At 34.8% G+C, this 23,194-nt stretch overlaps 1 protein-coding gene and 1 pseudogene across 11 annotated transcripts in view; one reads left to right on the top strand and one right to left on the bottom strand.

Annotated features, from left to right (window-relative positions):
- Window positions 1–23,194, top strand: part of RTTN (rotatin) — a 137,855-nt gene that overhangs the window by 68,333 nt on the left and 46,328 nt on the right. For 9 of the 11 annotated variants that reach the window (XM_027118736.1, XM_027118735.1, XM_027118738.1 and 6 more), the window contains 6 exons: window positions 3,496–3,624; window positions 4,089–4,199; window positions 5,892–6,050; window positions 7,261–7,332; window positions 17,829–18,018; window positions 19,489–19,580. In XM_027118736.1, coding sequence (XP_026974537.1) covers window positions 3,496–3,624; window positions 4,089–4,199; window positions 5,892–6,050; window positions 7,261–7,332; window positions 17,829–18,018; window positions 19,489–19,580 — 753 coding nt within the window. The remainder of the gene's footprint in view (window positions 1–3,495; window positions 3,625–4,088; window positions 4,200–5,891; window positions 6,051–7,260; window positions 7,333–17,828; window positions 18,019–19,488; window positions 19,581–23,194) is intronic. The other 2 variants (XM_027118737.1, XM_027118739.1) reach the window with 2 other exon arrangements.
- LOC113626842 (40S ribosomal protein S29 pseudogene) lies at window positions 15,018–15,822 on the bottom strand (annotated as a pseudogene).

Below are 23,194 nucleotides of genomic sequence, written 5' to 3'. Positions count from 1 at the left end.
TGGGCTTCCCTGGTGGCACAGTGGTTGAGAGTCCGCCTGCCGATGCAAGGGACACAGGTTCGTGCCCCAGTCCTGGAAGATCCCACATGCCGCGGAGCGGCTGGGCCTGTGAGCCATGGCCGCTGAGCCTGCGTGTCCGGAGCCTGTGCTCCGCAACGGGAGAGGCTGCAACAGTGAGAGGCCCGTGTACCGCAAAAAAAAAAAAAAAGTCTTTCTTTTATATAGCTTCTTTTCTCTTTGGGTGGCAATCTCTACACAAAGTTGAAGATCTCACTTGTTCATTTGCCTTCCTTTAGTAAGCCTTTTCTTATTCTTTCACACATAGTCACCCAGTAAGTATTACTTGGCTGACTGATCTCTTCTACAGGTTATGTACCTCAAGCAGTTTATATATGCCACTATTATGGCACTTAATACATTGTATTTTTATTTTGCTTTATGCTTTGATCTGTTAGACTGTGAGCTTGTGAGAATCATCTGTGGACCATTTCCGCTACCCTCAGCTCCCCACTGGCCTAGGACAGTGATTTGTACATAGTGGACAGATAGTGAATAATTTAGTTGTATCTTATCTATGATTTTAAAATTAGAATAAAGTTTGAATAACTGGAAATGTGATGTAAATGAATGTAAATGATGTGTGTTTAATTTTTGTATTTTCATTATTAAATCATACTTTAGGTGATGTTTATATATTGAGCTGTAAATCATGCTTCAGATGATATTATCTAGGATTTGTTTCCAAAAGTACATCTTGTTTTTTAAAAAATATTTCAAAATTCTAAATACTCTCAGCTGTACTATAAAATTTAATATGAATTTTAGTGTAGTCACTTTAATGAAATAATTTTTTTATCTTGAATACTTGTAAATACTGAAAAAGAGCAAACTGTCAGTAAATTAGTTATCTCATGCTTCAAGGTGTCCATGATCAGAAATAATATGAATTTTTTAGAATAGATGTATTAGCTAAAAACTTACCATAGTGTTTTTTAAGAAATAAGCTCCTCCAATGCATTTAATATAATTCAGTCTACAAGTACCTAATTTATAGCATTATTTGTAATGTGATTTATAAATACTCCATTTAAAAACCTTTTGGAAAACATCTCCTCTATTAAGTGATTTTTATCTGTTTCAGATCAGGGATATGTGAGGACCTACTACAGCAGTAATTGAAGAAGTGTTACATTGTTTATATTTAGAAACCCTCAGAAGTACTTTTGTTTGTAAAATTGTGTAACAGGAGAGACTTCAGATCACACCTGTGTTTCAAATACCTGAAATTAAAATGAGCTTTCTATGTTATTGGAGAACAAAAAAGCTTAGTTCTCAGTAAGAAGTCGGGGGGAAAAAAGACAATACTGTCATTTTAAGCTCAGTTGTCTTTGAGGTAATAAAAATCAATACAGTTTATTAGCTAAGGAATAGATATAAAGTGTGATGCTTGTTTTATAATGTTTCACTGTTATGAAAACCTGATAACAAATCTTTATTTGGTATAAACAGAGGAGCACATGTTATGCTTCATATAACATCTTGGGAAGAAAATCTTTATGTCTTTACATTAAATGACAGGAAAATAATATGAAAAAAACCTGTCACTTTTGTTAGAAATTGTGTCGGAGTCCTATTAAATCTTACTTGGGTCCTTCTGCTTACTTAGCTAGATAAACAGGTTTCTTTATTTTACTACTGGCTAAATTGATCTTTTAGAGAATAAAGTAATGCTCATGTAACTGGACATTGAAACAAGCCATTGTTGGTCCAAATGATTTGCTTCATAGTTTCTCAGTGATTAAAGCTGATTCCTTTTTAGATGGAGGTTGTAATTCATTATTAGATATTTTGTTTCTGCACAGTGAAATTTGAATGCAGTATTTGCCTTTTGTGGTTGGGAAATGAGACTTTTAGACTAAGCATGATTCATTATGATAGGTGAATAAACTATGATAAATAAAGCCTTAAAAATTATATATGAAGTATAATTCCAGGGATCTGATGGTAAGTTGAAAGGAGATAATATCAACGTTCTTGACTTATCCCTTTTAAGCTAGAACCTAAACCATGACAATATAGCTCTCTCCAGTGACGTATAAGAAGATAATAAAGACTTGATCATTTGGATCTCTTCTAAAATAGTCCCTTAAAGTTTTAAACTTTTAATTATAAAAACCTTAAACATATACATAGGCAGAAAGAATAGTAGAGCAGGGCTCCTGTAGCAGTCACCTGTAGTTGTTAACCCCTGGCCAAACTGTTTCATTTTCAGACATACTATACAGTTATTTGGTTTATGAAAATTCTGATTTAAGTCAAAATCCCCAAGTTATCTTACGAATAAATTGCTTTTGTTAAATAAGCTGTGCCTAACTTGATTTATATTTATGCCATTTTTTTTAAACTAATCTTCTTTGCTGCATGAGCTGAAAAGAATCCAAACTAAAAAGTAGTCTCTGTTATAAGACAAAATGGCTTACTGTGCTGAATAAAAGCATTGAGTCCTTGGGTGGATGAATTGAAATACTTTCTGCTGTATTAGATAACATGTGGTTTTGATTGCTTTGATTCACAAGTTTTTCCTTCATAATGTATTGGCACCTAAATATAGTTAGCATTCTTTTTTTTATTAAAATTTTGTGAATTATAAAGTGATCTTTTGTCACTTTAAATTTTTTATTTTGAGTTGAAAGCTGTAATGATGCTTGTTATTCAGTGTCAACAAATATTTATTGAACCTCTATATGGGGGACAATATGTGATTTACACAGAAATTTTCCAGAAGAGTTTGTCACATATTTTAAAGGATTTTCTAAATCAGGTGGAAGGACTTTTTCTCAGACTGCTGTGTCCTAACTCCCCATGTTCATTCTGATTCAGCTTCTCAGATAAGGGCATAATAGCTTCAGATAAGAAACATTTCTTTTGTTGTTACTGATGGAAATGTGTTAAAGCCCTCAGGTATGTGGGAGAGAAAAAGTTGACAGGCAATGATTTAAGTAATAAATATATGCTTAAATATGGAGTAGAAATCTAAGATCGCTTAGAAATGTAAATGTCCATTTACATTCAAACCATACTTCCAGAAAACTTAGCCTAAATCTGGTAGTTAGTAAGAGTTTTATATAGCTAGCAATTTCTAAGTATACTTTTCAACAAGGTATTTATAAAATAAACTCTTTTACTTAAAGGATACTATAACATTTGAAGAATGTTACGAGCATATTTTAAATCACAAAATCTTCTAGGAGGATACTACACATTCTTTGTACAAATTCCAAAGGAAAACAATTTAAACTAAGAATGTTTGTTTTAATTGTGGTGAAATACACATAACATAAAATTTACCTTCTTAACCACTTTTAAATGTATAAACTAAGAATATTATAATATACTTTATGTGGTTAGGATTCAATTCAGACAAGTCAGTAGAAAGGTATATATTTAGCCACTAAGAGTAAAGCTGCCACAAAATTGTTTGCATTCGTTTTTCAGGTCATTACTTCTTTTTATGTGGAGCGTGGAGGAAATGCTATGTCCTTCATGGGAAAAGGTGTCACAAAGAGCACGGTTCTCTGCTTGCTTCACTTATCCCATGAGATGATGGCCCAGGCCCAGAGCTCGGTGAGAGCTTTCAAAGCTGTCTGTCTTCCCACAGTTGCTAGAAAGGGAATGTGCTGTGTCTAACACGTTTCAAGCCTATATGTTTACTCTAGGAAAATGTCTTTTGACTTGTCTTTTTAGGAGACAAAAATGATTTTTGTCAAAGATGTTTCTTAGAAGCTGTATATTACACAAATCTGAATTTTATTTTAAACTTATTTTGATTGAAATCTGCATGCACTAGAGAACTATGTTTTATCTAAATCATGGGGAAAGTAGCTGTTCTGAAGAAAAATTGTTATGTATAACTTTTTAAGGAGGAGCTGAGATTGTTGTTTGCCTTGTGTTGGCTAAATAATGAATTAAAACCAAGTCTTAAGCATATTTCTACTTTGTTTTGATTTTTAAAAATTCAGTTATTTTGAACTCTGTTTTATCCTTAGAAATGTATCTGATGTGTTTCTGTTCCCTTTTTTTCATTCTAGGAGTGGATGTCACTTTGGTTCTTGCCTTTGGGTAGTCACAGTGAAGAACATGCTACCACTCAACAGGGATTGGCTTGGTTGATTCCGTTGTGGGTTGACCGAGACCCAGAGGTCAGTGTGAAGGAAAATCGAGTCCATTATGTGTAGATTAAAGAACAAATGAAACAAAACATGTATGCATATACTTGTTCATATTTTCCAAAATGAGGTTATTTTAGTGCTATACCTTAAGCTATATTTACCCCCTGTCTTGGTCAGTTTGGGCTGCATAATAAAACACCATAGACTAGGTAGCTTGAACAAAGAAATTTATTTTCTCACACGTCTGGAGGCTGGACGTGAAGATCAAAGTGCCCACCCACATGGTCAAGTTTGGTGAGGACTCTTTCTGGCTTTCAGATGGTTCCCTTTTCATTGCATGCTCACATGACCTTTTCTCTCCTCCTCTTCTTATAAGGCCACCAATTCTATCAGATTAGGACCCAATCCTCATGGTCTCATTTAACCTTAATTATCTTCTAAAAACCCTCTCCTCAAATACATTAGGAGTTAGGGCTTCAACATATGAATTTTGGGGGTACATAATTCAGTTCATGGTACCCCCTATTCAGTCAGATTCAGAGTACAGATTAAAAATAGTAAGAAAGGAACTATTATAGAATCTATCAGTTTTATAAAGAACAGCAAAATATTATTGGAGAAGTCCAGCCATTTTTAAACAGTTTAGAAGGATAGCAGCCAAGTGACTTTTCAGTGTCATGTAATAGAATAGTATCATTACAGTGCAGCGTTTTATATTAATGAATTTTCCAGTTTTAGCCATTTGTCTACTGATTTGATTTTTTTAAACCACTTTATTGAGATATGATTGACATACAAAAAGCTGTACCTATTTAATGTGTACAATTTCATGAATTTGGAGATAAGTATACAGCCCTGAAATATACATCACCAGATTCAATGCCATAAACATATCCTTCACCTACAGAAGTTTCTTCTGTCCTCTTACTGCTTGTTTTTGTGATTAGAACAATTACCATAAGATCTACCCTCTTAGCAATTTTTTGTGTATATAATATAGTGCTGTTAACAGCTAGAGATACATTCTTGAGCCACATTGAACTTGGACTTGGTGCTTGACTGCCTTATGACTGCAGTGCTGTTTGTTACCCTGTGGTTATCAGTGAAACTCTGTTCTGAAATCAAAATTCACAAGTTCACCCGATACGTAGCTTGAGCAGTGGGGGTACGATGGCAAACATTACACCATGTCAATCTCTTGAAACATTTTTCTTTTAAAAGAATTTTGGGGAAGATACTAAGTACCTTATAAAAAGATAATTCAATTACTTCTGTTTGAAAAGAAGTTTCAAAGAAGTTAAAACCATTTGTTTGAAAGAAACACTGAAAAATTAAGGAAGGTGGAACAAAATAATAGTATCCTCTTAAAACTGAGAAATAAACAAGAATCATGTTCATGAAAGATACGGAAGCACCCTGTGCTTTCCCTAGAAAAAGACTTTTGAACTATAATTTTTAGTCTTACTTATAGCTGGTTTTGACTTTTTGTGACGTTTGCTTTTATTTAGCTTTTATAACCTATATTATTACTTTTCTTAAATCATGGAATAGGAGTTTTATTCGCTTATAAACTTATAGGACAGTATTCTTTAAGTATCTTATAATTTAGGATCGTCAAGACAGTGTCATAAAAATGTGATATTTTATGTACCAGAAAAATTGAGAATTCATGTTGTGAAATCGGGTTCTCTGGTTTCACAACGTTTTCTCTAATTTGAACAGGTGAGGTTCACTTCACTGGGATTAGGATCGGCACTGACTACCCTTGAAACTGGCTGTGTGGCCTTAGCAAACAGTTGTCAAAACATTTCTGGTGGGCTCTGGGGAACCGTGGTGAACATTCTTCTGGACCAGTCGGAGTGTAGCATGGTACGCCGGGAGGTAGGCCTGTCTGTTTAGCCCCACCCGTTTTCCCTCAGAGACCTGTTGTGGTAGTTCTTAGGAACCATACTCCCTGTTCAACACTGTGGGCTCACCACTGACCGTTGTCTCTCTGACCTGCGAACAACTGAAATGAAATGGTTATAGAGAACAAAATGGTATTGATTCACAGTCAGAACAGGAGTCCTTTACTCTGAAAGATCAAAGCAGAATTCAGTGCATTTTAAATGGACTCTTCTATTTTATTACACATTGAAAAGTAGTTCACAGGAAATTACTTTTATATGATCTCAGTGTTTAAGTTTATAAAGCTTTACTTAAGGGGCTGTCAAAATACTCTGTAGTATTTATTATATAACATGTAAGAGGAAAAGTAAATGCTATTTTAATTCTTTCTAAATAGTTTGTTATTTTCTTTACTGCTGCTTTTATCAAAGTGATGATTGATGCAGACCATTTTAAGAACAGTAATCGAATAATGCTTAGAAGCTTGTAAAGAAAACAGCAGCTCCTGGGCCCACCATTAGCCAGTTTCCAGTTTCAAAATCCAAAGGCTGTAGTTTTCTTATTATTTGGTTTTTTTTTTAATAATAATGCTTAAACTTGTAGCTTCCTCTTGATTGACCAACTTTAAAGACTGTCTACTGGCTTCCAGTTAAGGTGGTTGAAAATTTCACTCCCTTTGGATCCCCTCTGTTACTCTGGTTATTCTCCCGTTATAATCTTTCACTAAATAGATAATCAGTGTTCATAATTAGTATGATTTTTTAATTTGACCATCTTCAGGACCTAGGAGGTTAAGTTGGACATTTGTGGTTTGTATTTCTAGTTAGCAGTTTTTTATTGGGAGGAGCTTGTATGAGAGAGGAAGAAAGAGATGGGGAGAAAGGTGTGTGTATATGATCTGTAGGAGGATAATAGAAACATGAAGTAGATTTCTTAAATACTACCAGAACAGTTTATGGTTTACAGATCATTTTCTGGAAAGACAAAATTCTGAAATAGGAAAAAATATCTTTGCTGGTGAAGTAGTTTCCCCCACTACTATGTCATCACCTAACAGGAAGGGCAGTGGGGAGTTCTCATAATGACCTCTCAGCATGTGCAGCTGACCAGGGATATGCTTTTTTGTTATTAAATAACACTGTATTGGTTATTTCAGACATGACAACAAGATGGCAGTATTGACATTTTTTTCCTTTAATTTCAGGCTGCATTTATTTTTCAAAATCTCCTTGTAATTCCAATGCCTTCAGAAATCATAAAGGGTTATACTTGGCAGGTAGGTGACTTTAAACAATTATCAACCTAGTAGATATTTGAGATTAAGTGATGATAAAGTTTCAGCATATATATATATATATATATATATATATATATGTATATATATATATTTTATATATGTATATATTTCCTTACTGATGAAACTTTATACAAGCCAACAGGACCTCTTGAAAGAGAATATAGACTTTTTTTAATGCTTGATCAGATTTACAAATTCTTCTCTGTGGTGTTAAAAATAATTTTAAACAGAAATAATAATCACTGACATGTTTACTATGTACTAGGCACTCGTCTAGAAACATAACAAATATCAGCTTGTGTAATGGTTTGAGTTATGAACCATTATTATCCTCATTTTTTAGATTAAGAAAATTTAGCACAGCAGGTTTAAGTAGTTGGCCCTAAATCACACCCTTTTGCTTTCAGTCCAGGCAGTTTCTCTTTCGCACTCACCTTATTGTCTCTCTAATTTAATAATAATAAACAAATTTGTTTGTAGTTAAATATGCATTGATGTTAACTTCTTTTTTTCTTTTCTGGGTAAGTACACTGAGTCATAATTTATCTTTCTTTGCTTTCTATTAGATTAATTTTTTGTATCATGTTCTGAACGACAAGTCAGTAGATAGTTTTACCTAACCTTTTTTTATAGCCTACTGCTTTTTAGGTGATTTGGAGGATAGAAAAGTGCTCACCTGGGGCAAATGAGACATACTTTTTTTCTACCCATGTCTTTATCCATATGTCCTCATCCTATATGTGCATATTTATCACACTGTTGCATCTCATCCCCCAGGATCTTAGATAAGATCTAAGGTTTCTTTTTAAGTTTTCATTAGAATATATTTGGAGGAGTTACTGAATCTAGTTGAGCTGTAGTGAGGGCAGCTTTTGGGGCAGTCACCTAGAGCCTGAATCCTGGTGGTCGTTAAGGCCTGGATCTCATTTAACTCTTGGAAGCTTCACTTTTCCAAACTTTGCAAACCCAGTTTAATGCTGCCAATTATTGAAAATCCCAGGCTGCTTGTCCACTGGCTCCTTTAATTTGTTTAACGTGCCTTCTGATGATGGTTGTTATTCACAGTCTGTGTTGTAATAAAACCATAGGAGACAAATTAGAAAAGACTACACAGGATTAATATTTATATTAACAGTGTAGTGGTTTTGATGCCTGTTATCCAATAACTACATTTAAAAATGTTATTTTTGGCTCAAATGCAAATGATCTCTACTCCCATTGTTAAACTAGTGACATTTGTATACTATAACCTTTGTGATGTACTGCCAGTGAGTTTTTTTTAAATTATTGAAATAAATATAAAGGCAAGAGTGATAAGTTTTCTGGGTTCTATTAAAGCTCTTGGGACATTATAATATAAAACCATGTGTTGAAGTTCACTTTTTTTTCTAGTAAGTTAAGTAGTATACAGCTCCTTTTTGCTACTGGTGACATGCTTAGTGCAGCTTTTTGATTTTGTTATTTTCCAGTTCTTCATCACAGAATTAATTTTCTACTAAAAAAGTTGAAAACAGTGGTTTAAGTACGCTTTTAGAGTCTTTTGCTTCACCTATGTTGGCCATAATCAAAAATATTTGAGAGCTACTCTAATCCAAAATAGTACTTGATGATGAAACTTCTACTAGTCTTAAGCAAAATTAGGAAAATCAGTCTTTTTTGTGTGTATTTTTAATAAACTCACATTTTCTTCCTCTCTTTTTTAAATTTGTTTTTGGTTATTATTTTTTAAGTGTCCTCACTTGGTAGTATAAAATAGTTGGTAATCTAGTATATGTCCCCCAATTTTTAAAAAGTTTAGTGGTACTTTAAATCCCAAAGTGGAAACAGCTGCTCTAGTAAGGGAGGAAGATATTCTTCAAATATAGATAACGGAATTTTTTTTTTTTTTTTTTTTTTTTTTTTTTTTTTTTTGCGGTACGCGGGCCTCTCACTGTTGTGGCCTCTCCCGTTGCGGAGCACAGGCTCCGGACGCGCAGGCTCAGCGGCCATGGCTCATGGGCCCAGCCGCTCTGCGGCATGTGGGATCTTCCCGGACCGGGGCATGAACCCGTGTCCCCTGCATTGGCAGGCGGACTCTCAACCACTGCGCCACCAGGGAAGCCTAGATAATGGAATTTTATAATCTCCAAGAAGTTGTGACCTTTGCCAGTTTACTACAGCCAGAAAGAAGGTGCTACTTTTTCAGTAATTTAAAATTAAAACTGTCTTTGGTAGAACGATGAGTAATAATCTTATTCAATAAGATGTTTCATTTACTTGCCTTGGTGTACGTTTTGCAGTGTTTGGGAGGATAGAGCAGGAAGTAGCACTAGTATATAGAAGCTTTGTAAATATTTTATTTTGGTTGAGGTAGATATTTGATTAATAATATTTTACAAAGAGAACTGCTTTTACTGCTTTGCACTTTGTCTTGGTGCCTGAAGTCTGAGTTGATGCCCTTTACACTCTTGTTCCACTGGGTGTTCTGCAGTGTTTGCTTTAAGATTATTACCTCTGTCCCAATTCTTTCCCCACACAGCAGGTCTAGATTTCTATTTCATGTTACTATTGAAATTGTACTTCTGAGTGGGAATCATTTGCATAAATAAATTATGAGTTATATAACTGGCCGGGTTTCCTTTTGTTGTTAAGTAAAGTTTAGTGCTCTCTTATCAAATGTGGTAGATACTTTTTAGCTGGTTCCACTGTTTACATACCTTTTGTTTTTCTTTCATTTCTGGTGTACTTTTCATGTTATAATTTACCTTTCCTTGTAATAGGGCTTAAATCTTTTCTGGAACAAGGTAAGGCATAAGTCACTTAAAACATTTTGGGGGGGTTTGAAAGGAATATTTAATTTATTAAAGTTATAAATTTTATAAAAATTTAGTTCTTCCTTAAGTTTTAAGATTTAGCTTATAATTTTTCTTTTTCTTAGTCTATTTATAAGGCTACCAAAATTTAGCAGTGTTTTCAAGGGGCTTTTGGATAATGTTTACTTCATTTGCAAACTATTTTTTCTTTTTTTAAATTGAGGTATAGTTGATATACAATATAAGTTTCAGGTGTACAACATAGTAATCCACAGTTTTTAGAGCTTATATTACATTTATAATTATTATAAAATATTGGCTATATTCCGTGTGTTGTACAATAAAACTTTTTTTAATTTAAAGAAAGTATTTTTAAAAAAATACTTTCACCAACTGCTACAATCCATCTTAATCTTCCTCTTCTCTGAAAGATACTAGCATTTAATGTCTATACCATTAAATTAGGTTCTTCTCATATATACCTTTACTGCCTTGCATATTTCTTTCTATTTAACTTAATCTTCCTAGGTGGAATGTGTATTTCAGGACCATGTTTTGAATATTAAAAAAAAATGTTTCTCCCAGCCCCATCCACAGAGAGTGGTCCTCTATCCGTCTTTGCTAATGCGTAGAGATGTGCAAATCATTCCATTTATCCCGTTAGTCTTCTTGATGTTGCTAAGTAAATAAAGTTGAAAATCAGGTCTTACTTTTTGTAGTGAAATTCCCATTTGGATTTCCATGGATACAGAAGCGCACTGGGAGTGGGCGGTCACGAGGAGTAGGAACAGGTAAAGAGCCTCTCAGTGCAGCTTCCCCGGGAGCCCAGCAGCCCTCATAGGGCTCCGATCGTGGTGCGTCGGTCCTCGGGGCATCACAGACCTTTTCTATTCTGTTTTTTAACAGCAGCGTTTATAATAATGGCCTTTCTTTGTTCAAGGCTACATTCCTCTCTTAGGGAGGGAAAACAGAATTAGTGTCCAAGGGACCCTCAACTATGTTGTGTTCCGAGCTGTGCAGCGTCTTGTAAACTGGTTTCCTAGAGTCTGACTTGGATTTAGTATTCCTGGATGTGGAAGATTCTGTTTCTGGGTTTAGTTTGAGAACTAATGTCACAAATCCATATCCCAGCAACTTTAACAACCAGAATGGAATCTTAGAGTTGATTATAACAAGAAATCTGTTAGATAGGGATTATCTGTGTAGTTTGTTTCAGTTCATTTCTCTAAATGTTTGTTGAGTATTTAAATGTTGGGGATTCACAGATGATCTGACTTAGTGCTCTGCGGCTTATGGCCTGTGGGGGGAAGACAGTGTTCTACCAAGAGAACATTGCTACAGTGTTTTATATATGCTCATGGTAGCTTATGTGTACTTTTTACAATATTAAAGTTGTTCTTTCCCTTGAAAATGGTGTCACAGATTTAAATGTAAAGGTCATTTCATGCACTTAAGTAATATAATGAGATGTCAGTTTGTGGTGTAAATACACTTGTTAATGCTTTCATTCCTTTCCATGTTTGTGAGAGGAGTTGGCACATATATTTTATTTTATTTTTTAAATTTTATTTTGAAAAAAAATTAGACTTAAATGCAAGTTGCAGAAACAGTATAGCAGTTTTTATATCCCCTTCACCCAGATTCCCCAAATGTTATAATTTTACCATATTTGCTTTAGCTCTACCTAGTGTCTTTTTTCTGAACTATTTGAGAGTTGCAGACATATACTTCTATTTTCCCTAAATAGTTAATTGTGAGTTTCCAAAAAACAAGGACATTCTCATACAGAATCACTATAATAATTATCAAAATGTGGAAAGTATTCAAATTTTTCCAATTGTCCCACTACTGTCCTTCATAGAAAACAAACAAAAAGAAGACAGTCAGGATCTAGGATCCAATTTAGGAATACATGTTGCATATAGCTGTCATGTCTATTTAGTTTCTTTCATCTAAAATAGTTCCTAAATCTTTAACATTTATGACCTTGGCATTTTTGAAGAGCATAGCCTATTTAGTTTTTGTAATATTCTTTAATTAGGTTTGTCTGTTTCCTCAGAATTTGATTCAGGTTATGCATTTTTGGCAGAAAAGCCACAGAAGTGCTCTGTGCTTCTTATTATATTATATCAGCAGATAGGCTATCTCTTTGTCCCATTGCTGGTGATATTAACCTTGCTTACTTGGTTAAGGTAGAGTTGGTCTGTTTTCTCCATTGTGGACTTAAAATTGTTCCTTTTGCCAGGAGGTGCTTTGAGACTGTAAAATATCTATTTCTCATCAACTTTTATTAGTTTTAACTTCATTTGTGATTCTTGTCTGAAGCAGTTATTACAGAATGGTTGCCAAATGATGATTTTCTAATTCCATTATTTCTTCCACATTAATTACATTTTACTGTAAGGAAGAGCCTTCCTTTCTTATTTATTTATTCAGTTATTTATTTACACCAGTATGGACTCAAGGAGTCTTAGTATGGTTCATGGATTATGATCTCTTTCTATCATTATTTATTTAGATGTTCGGATTATTTCAGATTTGGCTAGGAGGACTTCCTTCACAAAGACTCCTATATCCTTTTAACATGTCTTTATCAACCTTTGAGTACTTGTTTACTTCCTGGCATAGCAAGATGTTCTTGACTTTCCCAGCGCCACCCTGGAATCAGATATTTGCTCAAAGAGCCCTGATTTCTTTGAATGGAGAATGTATATAGAAATGAGTTCTAGATATGCTCGTTGCTCCGAGGGAGGGGTCTTTGCTTCTATACACTCTCAGTGGACATAGCTAGACTGTCTGCATATGTGTTTATATGTGTTGTAGAGAGATGGCCGACTCATTTATAGTTGTAGTATGTATCGTTTTCATATTTGATGTTATAATTATCAATGCATATTTTTAATCTTCTAATGTGTTCATCATGGATCATTATGAGTATTGATTTCACAAAATGCTAAGTACTTGGTGTCAGAGAAACAATACCATTTTAACTATATTCATAATTTATATGCAGTTAGGGATTTCTTATGTAACTAGGGTCATTTTTTTCAATCTCTGCATTACATTATAGCATTTTAAAAATTTGTTATGTATCAAAATAATTCCTTTTTCTTCTTGAAAATATTCTCCATTCTTCTTACATGCAATTTTGTTTTGCTTCTAGTTCCTTTTGAATCATAGCTAATGGATATGTTAGTACTGTGACACTAGGAGTAAAATGTCTTAAATGTAATATTGTAGCTTCTTGCATCCTTGAGATCAATATTTTCAAATTAATCGGAGTATTCTATGACATAATTGCTGTTTTCTTTGCAAACTTATTTGTTATGGCTCTTGGTGATTTGAAGAGTTTTCTTTCTTTGCATACTGCCCATCTCAGCTCTCCCTGGCAATTTTGCAGATGATCTGGCAGCCCGAGCGCTCACCTGAGGGCAAGGCTGGTAAGGATATAGACATCCTGAGACAGAGCAATTAGACTGTGCTGATTTCCCCACTTTACCAGAAGACAGCCCCATCAATTACTGATGAATCTATGGAGCGAAGCCTAGTACATGCGTGAAAGGCTTCATTGTTCTGGCCCTTGTACATTAGTCATGTGTGGAAAGCCTGAGCCACACCATCTTTTGCGCTTATGCTGGACTTGGCTTCACTGCTGTGATTAAAGCTCTGTTGATAATGTGCCATTGCTACTAGGAAGCTCTGGCACGTGGAGATTGGGGATTCAGGCTAAATGCTTAGCTAAAATAAATCAAATAAAAAATAAATAATGGTTATGTAATATGTACATATTCCAGATCATCTGGTTTTGTTTGAGAAACTTAAAAATATTTTGAGTGAAATGTTTGAATTTTTAGAAGAAATTATTTTTTTCCAGTAATGAATATATATGGTTAAAAAAGCTAATAGAGCTTATACTGAAATTCTTTACCCTCTTCATTCACAGAGACAGCTTTACCTCCTACTGATTTTAATTCTTCAGGTAGTTACCTTCCTGTCTCTAAATAGTGTGTTTGCAGTAATAGAGTATGTTTGTTCCTTTACTGTGTCAATACATAGGATTTAGCTCACTTAAACAATGTCCTGCCAATATAGTTCTGTTAGTGGTCTTAGTTTCTCCCCTGGTCACCCCTGCTGTTTCTGGTCTCCTTACCTATGGGTCATATCTCTTGCCCGCCCCCATTTAGAAGTTAAGATGTGGCTAAGTTGTTGCATTTACCGGTATCTTGTCCCCCACTTCTACTGCCAATCTTTGCCAGTTTCATCTCTACTTTTACTTTGTGAAGGCTGATTATGGTTAGATTCTCTTCTACAGCCTCCTTATATCTATAAGTTGATTCTAAAAAGTGAAAACTAGTAATTTGCTACAGAGCCATTATTTGTTGGGCTGTTGTTACACTTCCTTATCTATGCTTCCAGGGCTATGACCCCTCTGGCACTCAGAGGAAAACTTTCCTGGTATTTGTGTGTGTGTGTGTGTGATTTAAAAACTTGATTTGGGCGTTGGGTGATTTTTTTGCCCTTGGAGTTTCTGTTAATTTTTTTTCTTGCATTGTGAGTCCATATCATAGCTCAAGTTTTTCTAAGCTCTTAATCATCCTTTCTCTTCAGTTAGAATCCCCTTTCCTAGTAATCATCCTCAAAATAATTGTATTCCTACCTAAAAACAAATGCATGAGTGACAAACTTCTGAGTTCTTGTTTGTTTGAAAATGTATTTAAATTGCACTGGATTGATAGTTTGGGCTACCAGGTATTAGGCTGAAATCATTCCTCATAAGAATTTTGCTCCACTGTCTTCTAACATCTCGTGCTACGGATGAGGAGTTGGATACCCATCTGATTCTTTTTTTTTTTTTAAGTTTTAACATTTTTATTTATATACAGAGAGTTAGTATTGTTTCTGAGGAAAGTAGATATGCTTGATGACCCATTCAAGAAGTTCACACTTAGTTCAACTTAATGAAGCCGATGTCCTTCGCATACTGGGAAACACTGGCAGCATTTATTGAGGCCATATTTCTGGATCAGACTGTGCCGATTTAAGCAAACGCAGCAAGAGTGAGAACCCTGGCCGAATTTTCTCGGATGGCTCCTGTAGAGCTGCTGGTGACCCATGTTGCTTTCTCGGCTGCAACAAGGCAAAACGAAAGAGGGAGCGCATGCCGGCACTCTTCAGAATTTTTCCATCTGATTCTTTTTACCTCTTTATGGATGACTTTTTCTTTTACTATCTTCACTTTGTCTTTAATGTTCTAGAATTTTATGATTCTATGTCTTTTTTTCATTTCTCTTGCTTGATATTTATTAAGCTCCTTAATTTGGAAACATAGATGTTCTATTTCTTCTGGCTCTGACAAATTTTTTTCATATTTTAAAAATGACTTTTCCTTTTTCTTTATTTTTCTAGGAATTATATGAGTCTTATATTAGGCCTCTTGAATTAATATTCTGCTCCTTATCTTTTCTATCTCCTGGTCTTTAAATTCTGGGATATTAATTTTTTTGTTCGTATCAGAATTAGTTTAACTTTTTCAATCTTGGCAGGCCAAATAATTTTCACTGTGACTTATAGGCGAAGAAAAAAAGTCAGGTTCTAAACTTTACTAGGTTGATTTAAATTTATGTCTTTTATGACTTCTTTTGTTATCTTTATTTTCTAAATCTTTTTTCTTTTTATATTAGTAAGAACTAGAGAAAAAAATGAATTTTTAAAATATATTAATTAAAGGGTGAATATTATGTCAATTATATACCATGATAATTACCATGATAATTATACATATTTATAGAATAACTACTATAGTTCTGCATCATATTTACGTGTGTAATTTCTCACTTTGAAAATATTTATAACTAAAGAAAAGATGGATTTTAGAAGACAGTGGGTTTGTAACACTTCTCCTTCTAGCACGTGGTGAAACCATCAGCCTCAGTGGGCCTTTACCGAATAAAGAATCAGCAGATTTAAGAACTCTTGAGAAACTTGTTTTCAGCATTGATACAGTTTACATTCCTTCATGTAATTTTGGCTAAACCTTTGTTAATTTGGACTGTGGCTGTTAACTCATCCAGGAAACAATTATATAGACACAATTTTGCACAAGAAAAAATTTTGAATAATTTTATATAATACATATAATAAAATATTTGAAAATTATTCTTAGTATTATTATGAAATAAATTAAAAAATAGTGTTTGTGGTACTTTGTTTAATAATTTTATTTTATTGATTTATTGGGGTATGTTACACAGCTGCAATTAAGCTAGTAACCTTTGCTGAATTATTTTTAATTCTCCTCTTGGTTGTTGGTCCTTCCTGGAATCAATATAATGGGGGCTTTAATTTGTGATGTTAAGCAACTATTGCAGATCTCATATGTGCTTTTTACATTTATGAATGCTATAAGTTGCTTAAAAGATAGAACATTTTGAATGTTAGGATTGGCTCTGTGGCTTTGGATGAATTACTTTGTCCTAGATATTTAAATAAAGTAATGCATGAAAGGGCCACATTGCCTGAAATGTGCACCTGGTTCACAGACGGGAGCCACGTGACCCTGTTCAGGTACTCCTCTCTGTTTCGCCTGCCGCTTCTCAAGCTCCGGATTTAAAGTTAACACGGTGACCAGCGTCTGTGACTGCTCATTAAAGAGTCTTATTCCTTCTTGGACAAGTAAATTGCCCTATTTGTAAAGAGTAAAGCTCACAGTGTTGGGTAGGTTTATTAGAACACAACAATAACAAATTCATAAAAATAAAAAGTATTTAATATTGAAGTAAGACATTTAATTTTAATAATATTCTTAAAGAGAAGGGTTAATGGAAATAATCTTCTTAATGTAATTATATCTTTAACTGTAATTATACATTTAACTATTACTTTATCTTCCTGGATAGTGAGTTTTAATATCCATCTTTCCTTGGTGACCAGGAGGCATGAGAGAAGGGGCACGTATGCAAATTTCAGTTAATGGTAAACTTTGAATAGGCTTTGACCAGACCTTTCCTGTTGGCACTTAGATTTCGATTTTCTATCTTTTATTTTTCTCTCTATTATGGTCTGTTTGAAAAGTCTTAACTATATTGATTATCATTTTCCAAAAAAGAGAAATATTTATAAACTAATGATGTGATTATTTGCATACTTTAAACCGATCCTTTGCATACTTTTAATGGCTTGCTTGATTTTTGCCATTTGGGTATTCCAGGAAAAGTAGTGACAGTGCAAAAAATTATTTGAAAAAAAGTGCAAAGAGATTAAAATTTTGCAATGGCAGATCCTTCTCAGCCTCCTGCTGGAAGGTGTGTGTGTGTGTGTGTGTGTGTGTGTGTTTGCACGCATGCATGCATGTATGCAAGGAATTCCCTTGGAAGAAGGGTTAATTCAGTGGGAAGTAAAGTGGCAAACAGATTTTACTGTGGATATCAGGCTTTTCATTCTAGCCCCTCAAGAGAGAGACTAGATCAGCCTTCTGCCTTCAGTGGATTTTTAGGCAGCAGAGACCTGGAGTCCTGTGAAATCCTCTGCCCGGGTCAGGCTGGTGTATGTGGGGAAGGACGGGCAGGTGAAAGGAGAATGGTCACATCTGGGACCCATTTGTTTCATTGAGGGGAATGTGGGGAGACATGGGTCTTTTTGAAGAAATTAAGTGATAAATCATTGTCTCCCCCTCTTTTCCTACAGGGCCCCTGTGTCCATGATGAGGACTCTGGCCTGTCGCTCATAGGAAAACCTGCCCTTCAGGCTCTTTTGTACCACTGCCATTTTTATGAACATTTGAATCAGATGGTAAAACATTGTTACCTGGGACGGTATACGTTTGATTTGAATTGTTCTGCTCTTAATGGAACTTCTGAAGGCAATGACTTAAATGGTAAGAATATTATATTTATATTTTTAATAAAATGTAACATTTCTTAAACTGTTAAAAACCTATGTGTTTGTTACAAAATATTTGAAAAATAATGAAAAGTACACAGGAAAACATTCTCTAGTCCCATTACCCAGAGGTTGCCTTTGTTACCTTACAGTATATTTTCTTCCAGTCTTCTTTCTCTGTATAGCTCTTGTTTGTTTTACATAATTGTGTTCATATCTTATGTACATTTTTGTATTTCCTCCTTTCACTAAACATTGCCCAAGCATTTTTCTATTTTATAAATTCTTCATGGAAACCGTTATTGACATCTTACTAATGTTTCATAAGTTATTTCATGCCCTTTAGTAAAGTTTTACAGTTTTTTCCTGTATTAATGTCTTAAATTTTTGGAAGGTTCTTCCCAGACAAACAAGAATGAGACCTTTCCTACTAAATTTTCTAATTTGTTTTGCTAGTATATTGAAAAGCTATTTGTTTTTTGGAATGTTACTCATTTATCAAAATATATGCTGAAATCTTTTCATTTCTACTTGTTTGTAGATTCTCTTGGATTTCCTAAGTATAAGATCTTAGTGCATATAAATGATAATTATGCCTCATAATAATAAATGATAATTTAATAGTAAGAATAAAAATAATTTTAAGATAAAAATAAAATAATAAAAATTTTAAAATTTTTAAAATTTTAAAGTAATGTTAAAAAATCTTGACATAATTTCCCACAGAAAAGGTACAAGAATAGAACAAAGAATTCCCAAATGTTAACATTTTACTATATTTGCCCTCCTATACCATGTGTATGTATGTGCGTATAAGTGAAATATATTTATTTATATGCATATATACATATATATATTTTTTCTGAGCCATTTAAGAGTAAACTACAAACATGAAGTTCCCTTACCCTGAAATACTTAAATGTAAATTTCTAGTTCACTTTTCTGCTCACTTCTTGGAGGCATTAAGAGGAGAATGACATTTAATGAAGTTTTTGAACATTCTAAACAAATGTCCCTGTGAGGAAAGTGACCACTTTAATTGTTTGGATTTCTCTGTATCTTTGTTACTGGAAGCATGGCCCTTGAACCAGCAGCACTGACATCTGCTTCCAGCTTGTTAGAAATGCAGATTTACGCCACCTTGGCTTGGGGAATGGAATCTCTGGGAATAGGACTCAGGAAACCACTTTAACAAGCCCTTTATGATTCTTCTGCACTTTGAAGTTTGGGAGCTGGTGCTCTTGCTAGATTGTGTTAGATTAAACTAAAGCGCAGTCAACTAATTGTTTTAAATTTTTTTGTGAAACATGCTGTATATGTAAATTAATTAAGAATAATAAAAATTAGGCACACTTCTTTCGCACTTCTTTAGTTCTGGATTGGTTTCATGTAAGGAGTATTCTTTCTGTTAATCGTTACAGTGCCCAGAAGGCTATTCACGTTGACAGTTTTCTTGTTGTCACAGGTTTAGATGACTCATTCAAGTTTTGGAGGGCTCCATCTCGGATGTCCAGTCAAGATCGAGATCCAAGTTCTCTCTCCACTTTGGAAACAATGGTACTTCCAAAGAACGCTTAAGTGCTGCATTTTGAATTTCTGAAAAAATTTGAATTTACATAGTGGAGGGATAAGAATAGATGTGAAATATAAGGTTATGACCATAACAACTGTGATTTATTTGAAGTGCCGTCTATAGCAGAACTAGTGTCTGTTTTGCTCAAATAAGTGCACTGAATATCCTTTTAGATGAATTGTCAACCTCTTTCCTACCTTTTTTGATAGAACCGGAAGTTCAAATGTTTTAAAATGTTTATCAGTAGTAGTAGAAAAAGAGAACAAATCCCATATGATTAGTAATGCTTGATTACCCTGAAATTTTGTTTAAGGACAAGGCAGTTTGAAGAATGTTGATCCATTCAGATGATTCCAGTGTGGTACTAATGATTTTAAACACATTTCTAAATGCTTGCATCAAATAGAAGCTTGTCTTGATTATCTGAAATACCTGAAATTTATGTACACCTGCCTGCCTTTCTTCCTTTTTTTTTTTTTTTTACGGTATGCGGGCCTCTCACTGTTGTGGCCTCTCCCGTTGTGGAGCACAGGCTCCAGACGCGCAGGCTCAGCGGCCATGGCTCACGGGCCCAGCTGCTCCGCGGCATGTGGGATCTTCCCGGACTGGGACACGAACCCGTGTCCCCTGCATTGGCAGGCGGACTCTCAACCACTGCGCCACCAGGGAAGCCCCCCTTTTTTTTTTTTTTTTTTATAAGGTGCTTTGTTCTAAAAAGTTTGAGACACTAATTATTTCTAAATAATGACATGCTAGGTTTCATTTGTTTTATAAGCATACAAAATCATTCTCAACTGGAAAGCATTGCAGTGTATTTTTGGAACAATATACTGTGTTGTAGAACCTATTAGGAAGGCAGAGCCTCGACACCACTGCTTCCAGGAGCAAAAATAATATGAGAATTAAATAATTAAACAGGAATTAATAAGATTCACCTCCTACAGTTTCTCAAGAGACTGGTACTTTTTGCTAAGTTTTAAGAGACTTTTTTTTTTTCCCTCTAGACTCAGAAGAGTTTATGTTTAGTGCTAAATTGAACCTTTATTTAGAAAAACAGAATAATTACTCCAGTTCCACTAGATGTCATGCTTTCTTTTGCAAGCTAGAAATAGTGTGTATCTTTGTCTCAATAAGAGAAATAATTATATGATTCAATGCTAAAGGGGATTGTATTAATTGGTTATTTAGTTCACAGAAGTACAGCGTTAATATGTGCTTAAAAATAATTCTTCTTAGGTTACCCTGTTTGTTTAAAGGGCTGTAGACTAACTTTGAAATCTTTGTACATTCTTCAGTTCTTTGCTTATAGTAGGTATGCGGTAAATAGTAATTGCTGTAAATAACTTTTGAGTTAGCTATTTTGTAGATATCAAGTTACATTTATTTTTTAATTAACTTTTGGCTGTGTTGGGTCTTTGTTGCTGCACGCGGGCTTTCTCTAGTTGTGGCGAGCGGGAGCTACCCTTCGTTGCAGTGTGTGGGTTTCTCATTGCGGTGGCTTCTCTTGTTACGGAGCACGGGCTGTAGTCGTGTGGGCTTCAGTAGTTGTGGCACGCGGGCTCAGTAGTTGTGGCTTATGGGCTCTAGAGTGCAGGCTCAGTAGTTGTGGCACACGGGCTTAGTTGCTCCGCGGCATGTGGGATCTTCCTGGACCAGGGCTCAAACCCATGTCCCCTGCATTGGCAGGTGGATCCTTAACCACTGCACCACCAGGGAAGTCCCCAAGTTATATTTATTCATACAAGGAAACTTACATACAAAAAACAAAAGCAAATCAAACTTGCATTTCTCTATAATAATATATAAATCTTACAGATTAAGCTACTAGATTTTCCAAGAAACACTTTGTAAATATGTCACTTATTATAATCATTATTAAAATAGAAGCACATCTATTAATGCAAAAGTCTTTAACTTGTTTATGTTAGGATATCACATAGACTTTTAGAAATACATACCAGTGAAATCTGTTTTTTTTAAGAATTCATATATATAGTCTTATGTAAGATTTACCTTCTTGTAGTTCCTCAAAAGATTAGTATTACCTGTTAGAATTTTTACAGTCAACTTTTTTCTTTCTTTTTTGTTTTCCAAACAGAAGAGTTTTGGTATTGGTGAATTACTCACCAAATTGGTGACTTTTATTCACAAAAATTAATCTAATTACCCGAGTTCTACGAATTGTCATGTTTTCCTTACCATATGAGATATACTATATATCTTTTTTCCAGCAGGAGACAAATATGGAGAGTTTATTCCTTATACCATTACTTTAAATTTCTTTCTTTCTTTCTTTATTTTTGGCTGCATTGGGTCTTTGTTGCTGTGTGCGGGCTTTCCCTAGTTGCGGCGAGCGGGGGCTACTCTTTGTCATGGTGTGCAGGCTTCTCATTGCAGCAGCTTTTCTTGTTGCGGAGCATGGGCTCTAGGCTCACGGGCTTCAATAGTTGTGGTGCTCGGGCTCAGTAGTTGTGGCTTGTGGGCCCAGTAGTTGTGGCTCACGGGCTCTAGAGTGCAGGCTCAGTAGTTGTGGCACATGGGCATAGTTGCTCCGCAGCATGTGGGATCTTCCCGGACCAGGGATCAAACCTGTGTCCCCTGCATTGGCAGGCAGATTCTTAACCACTGCACTACCAGGGAAGCCCTTATACCAGTATTACTTTAAACCTAAACTGTCAGTACCCAGACCAACTAATACGTTCTCAGGTATAAGAAAATGTTGAAGTTACAAATTGAGGTATCAGTTGAGTGGATGTAAATCTTGCTAATGAGTTTATCTGGTTATTAATATCATTATTTTGTATGTCTCCCAGAATTGAGAAAAGATACAGTTTGTTGATTGGTTTGTCTTTCCACTTTGTCTTTCTGAGGAAAGCACTGTCTTTTGATGTGGGTCGTATCATCCAGTGTGCTGTTGCTGGATCATTATCCGTTCTGTGTTGTTAATGCCACATTAGGGACTTCAATGGTGTTATCTAATGAATATTAGTTTAGTTGATTGTGACTTGTATGTTTTGTAAATTATAGGTAGAGTAAGGAGTGTCATTGTTACCTTGGGGGTGTTGCCCTGGTAAATAAATGCCTTTTCAGAGATGGCTTCCCTCAACTCAGTGTCTCCTTCCCCAGGGGAGGGGTCAGGTATCAGTTATTTTTCCTCCTGAGATCACATTTCTACTTGTCAGAAATACCCAAACTAGATAGGTGTTTATGCCCAGGACAAACCAGTTTGTAGCAGCAGCTCTAAGAACAAAATTTGATCTTTTCTGCTGCTCTTGAGCAGAATTATGTCTGTATTTTTTAAAATCTGTTTTATCAGTTATCAAAAAAGGGGAAATGTGTGTCATTTGCTTTTGAGCTTTTCTTTGTGAAATATGTGATTCTTTCAAACTTCCTTGAGCACTAATTTAAGGAAAACTGATTTTACTTTAAGTTTATTTAAACATTTATAGAGAAATTTTCCTCATGGGTCCTCTTAGTCTTTAAAAAATTGATAATCATTTTACTGTTTTACAGAAGAAGAGATTAAGGCATGGAATGAATAAGTGTCTTGTGTAAGGTTCCAGCACTGCTAACTGGTGGAGCGTTATTTGAATCCAGA

The sequence above is a fragment of the Aethalodelphis obliquidens genome, unplaced genomic scaffold (genome assembly GCF_003676395.1).
Source record: "Aethalodelphis obliquidens isolate GAN/ISIS:26980383/991018 unplaced genomic scaffold, ASM367639v1 scaffold19, whole genome shotgun sequence".
Lineage (NCBI taxonomy): Eukaryota > Metazoa > Chordata > Mammalia > Artiodactyla > Delphinidae > Aethalodelphis > Aethalodelphis obliquidens.
This window is presented reverse-complemented; position numbering and strand designations above follow the sequence as displayed.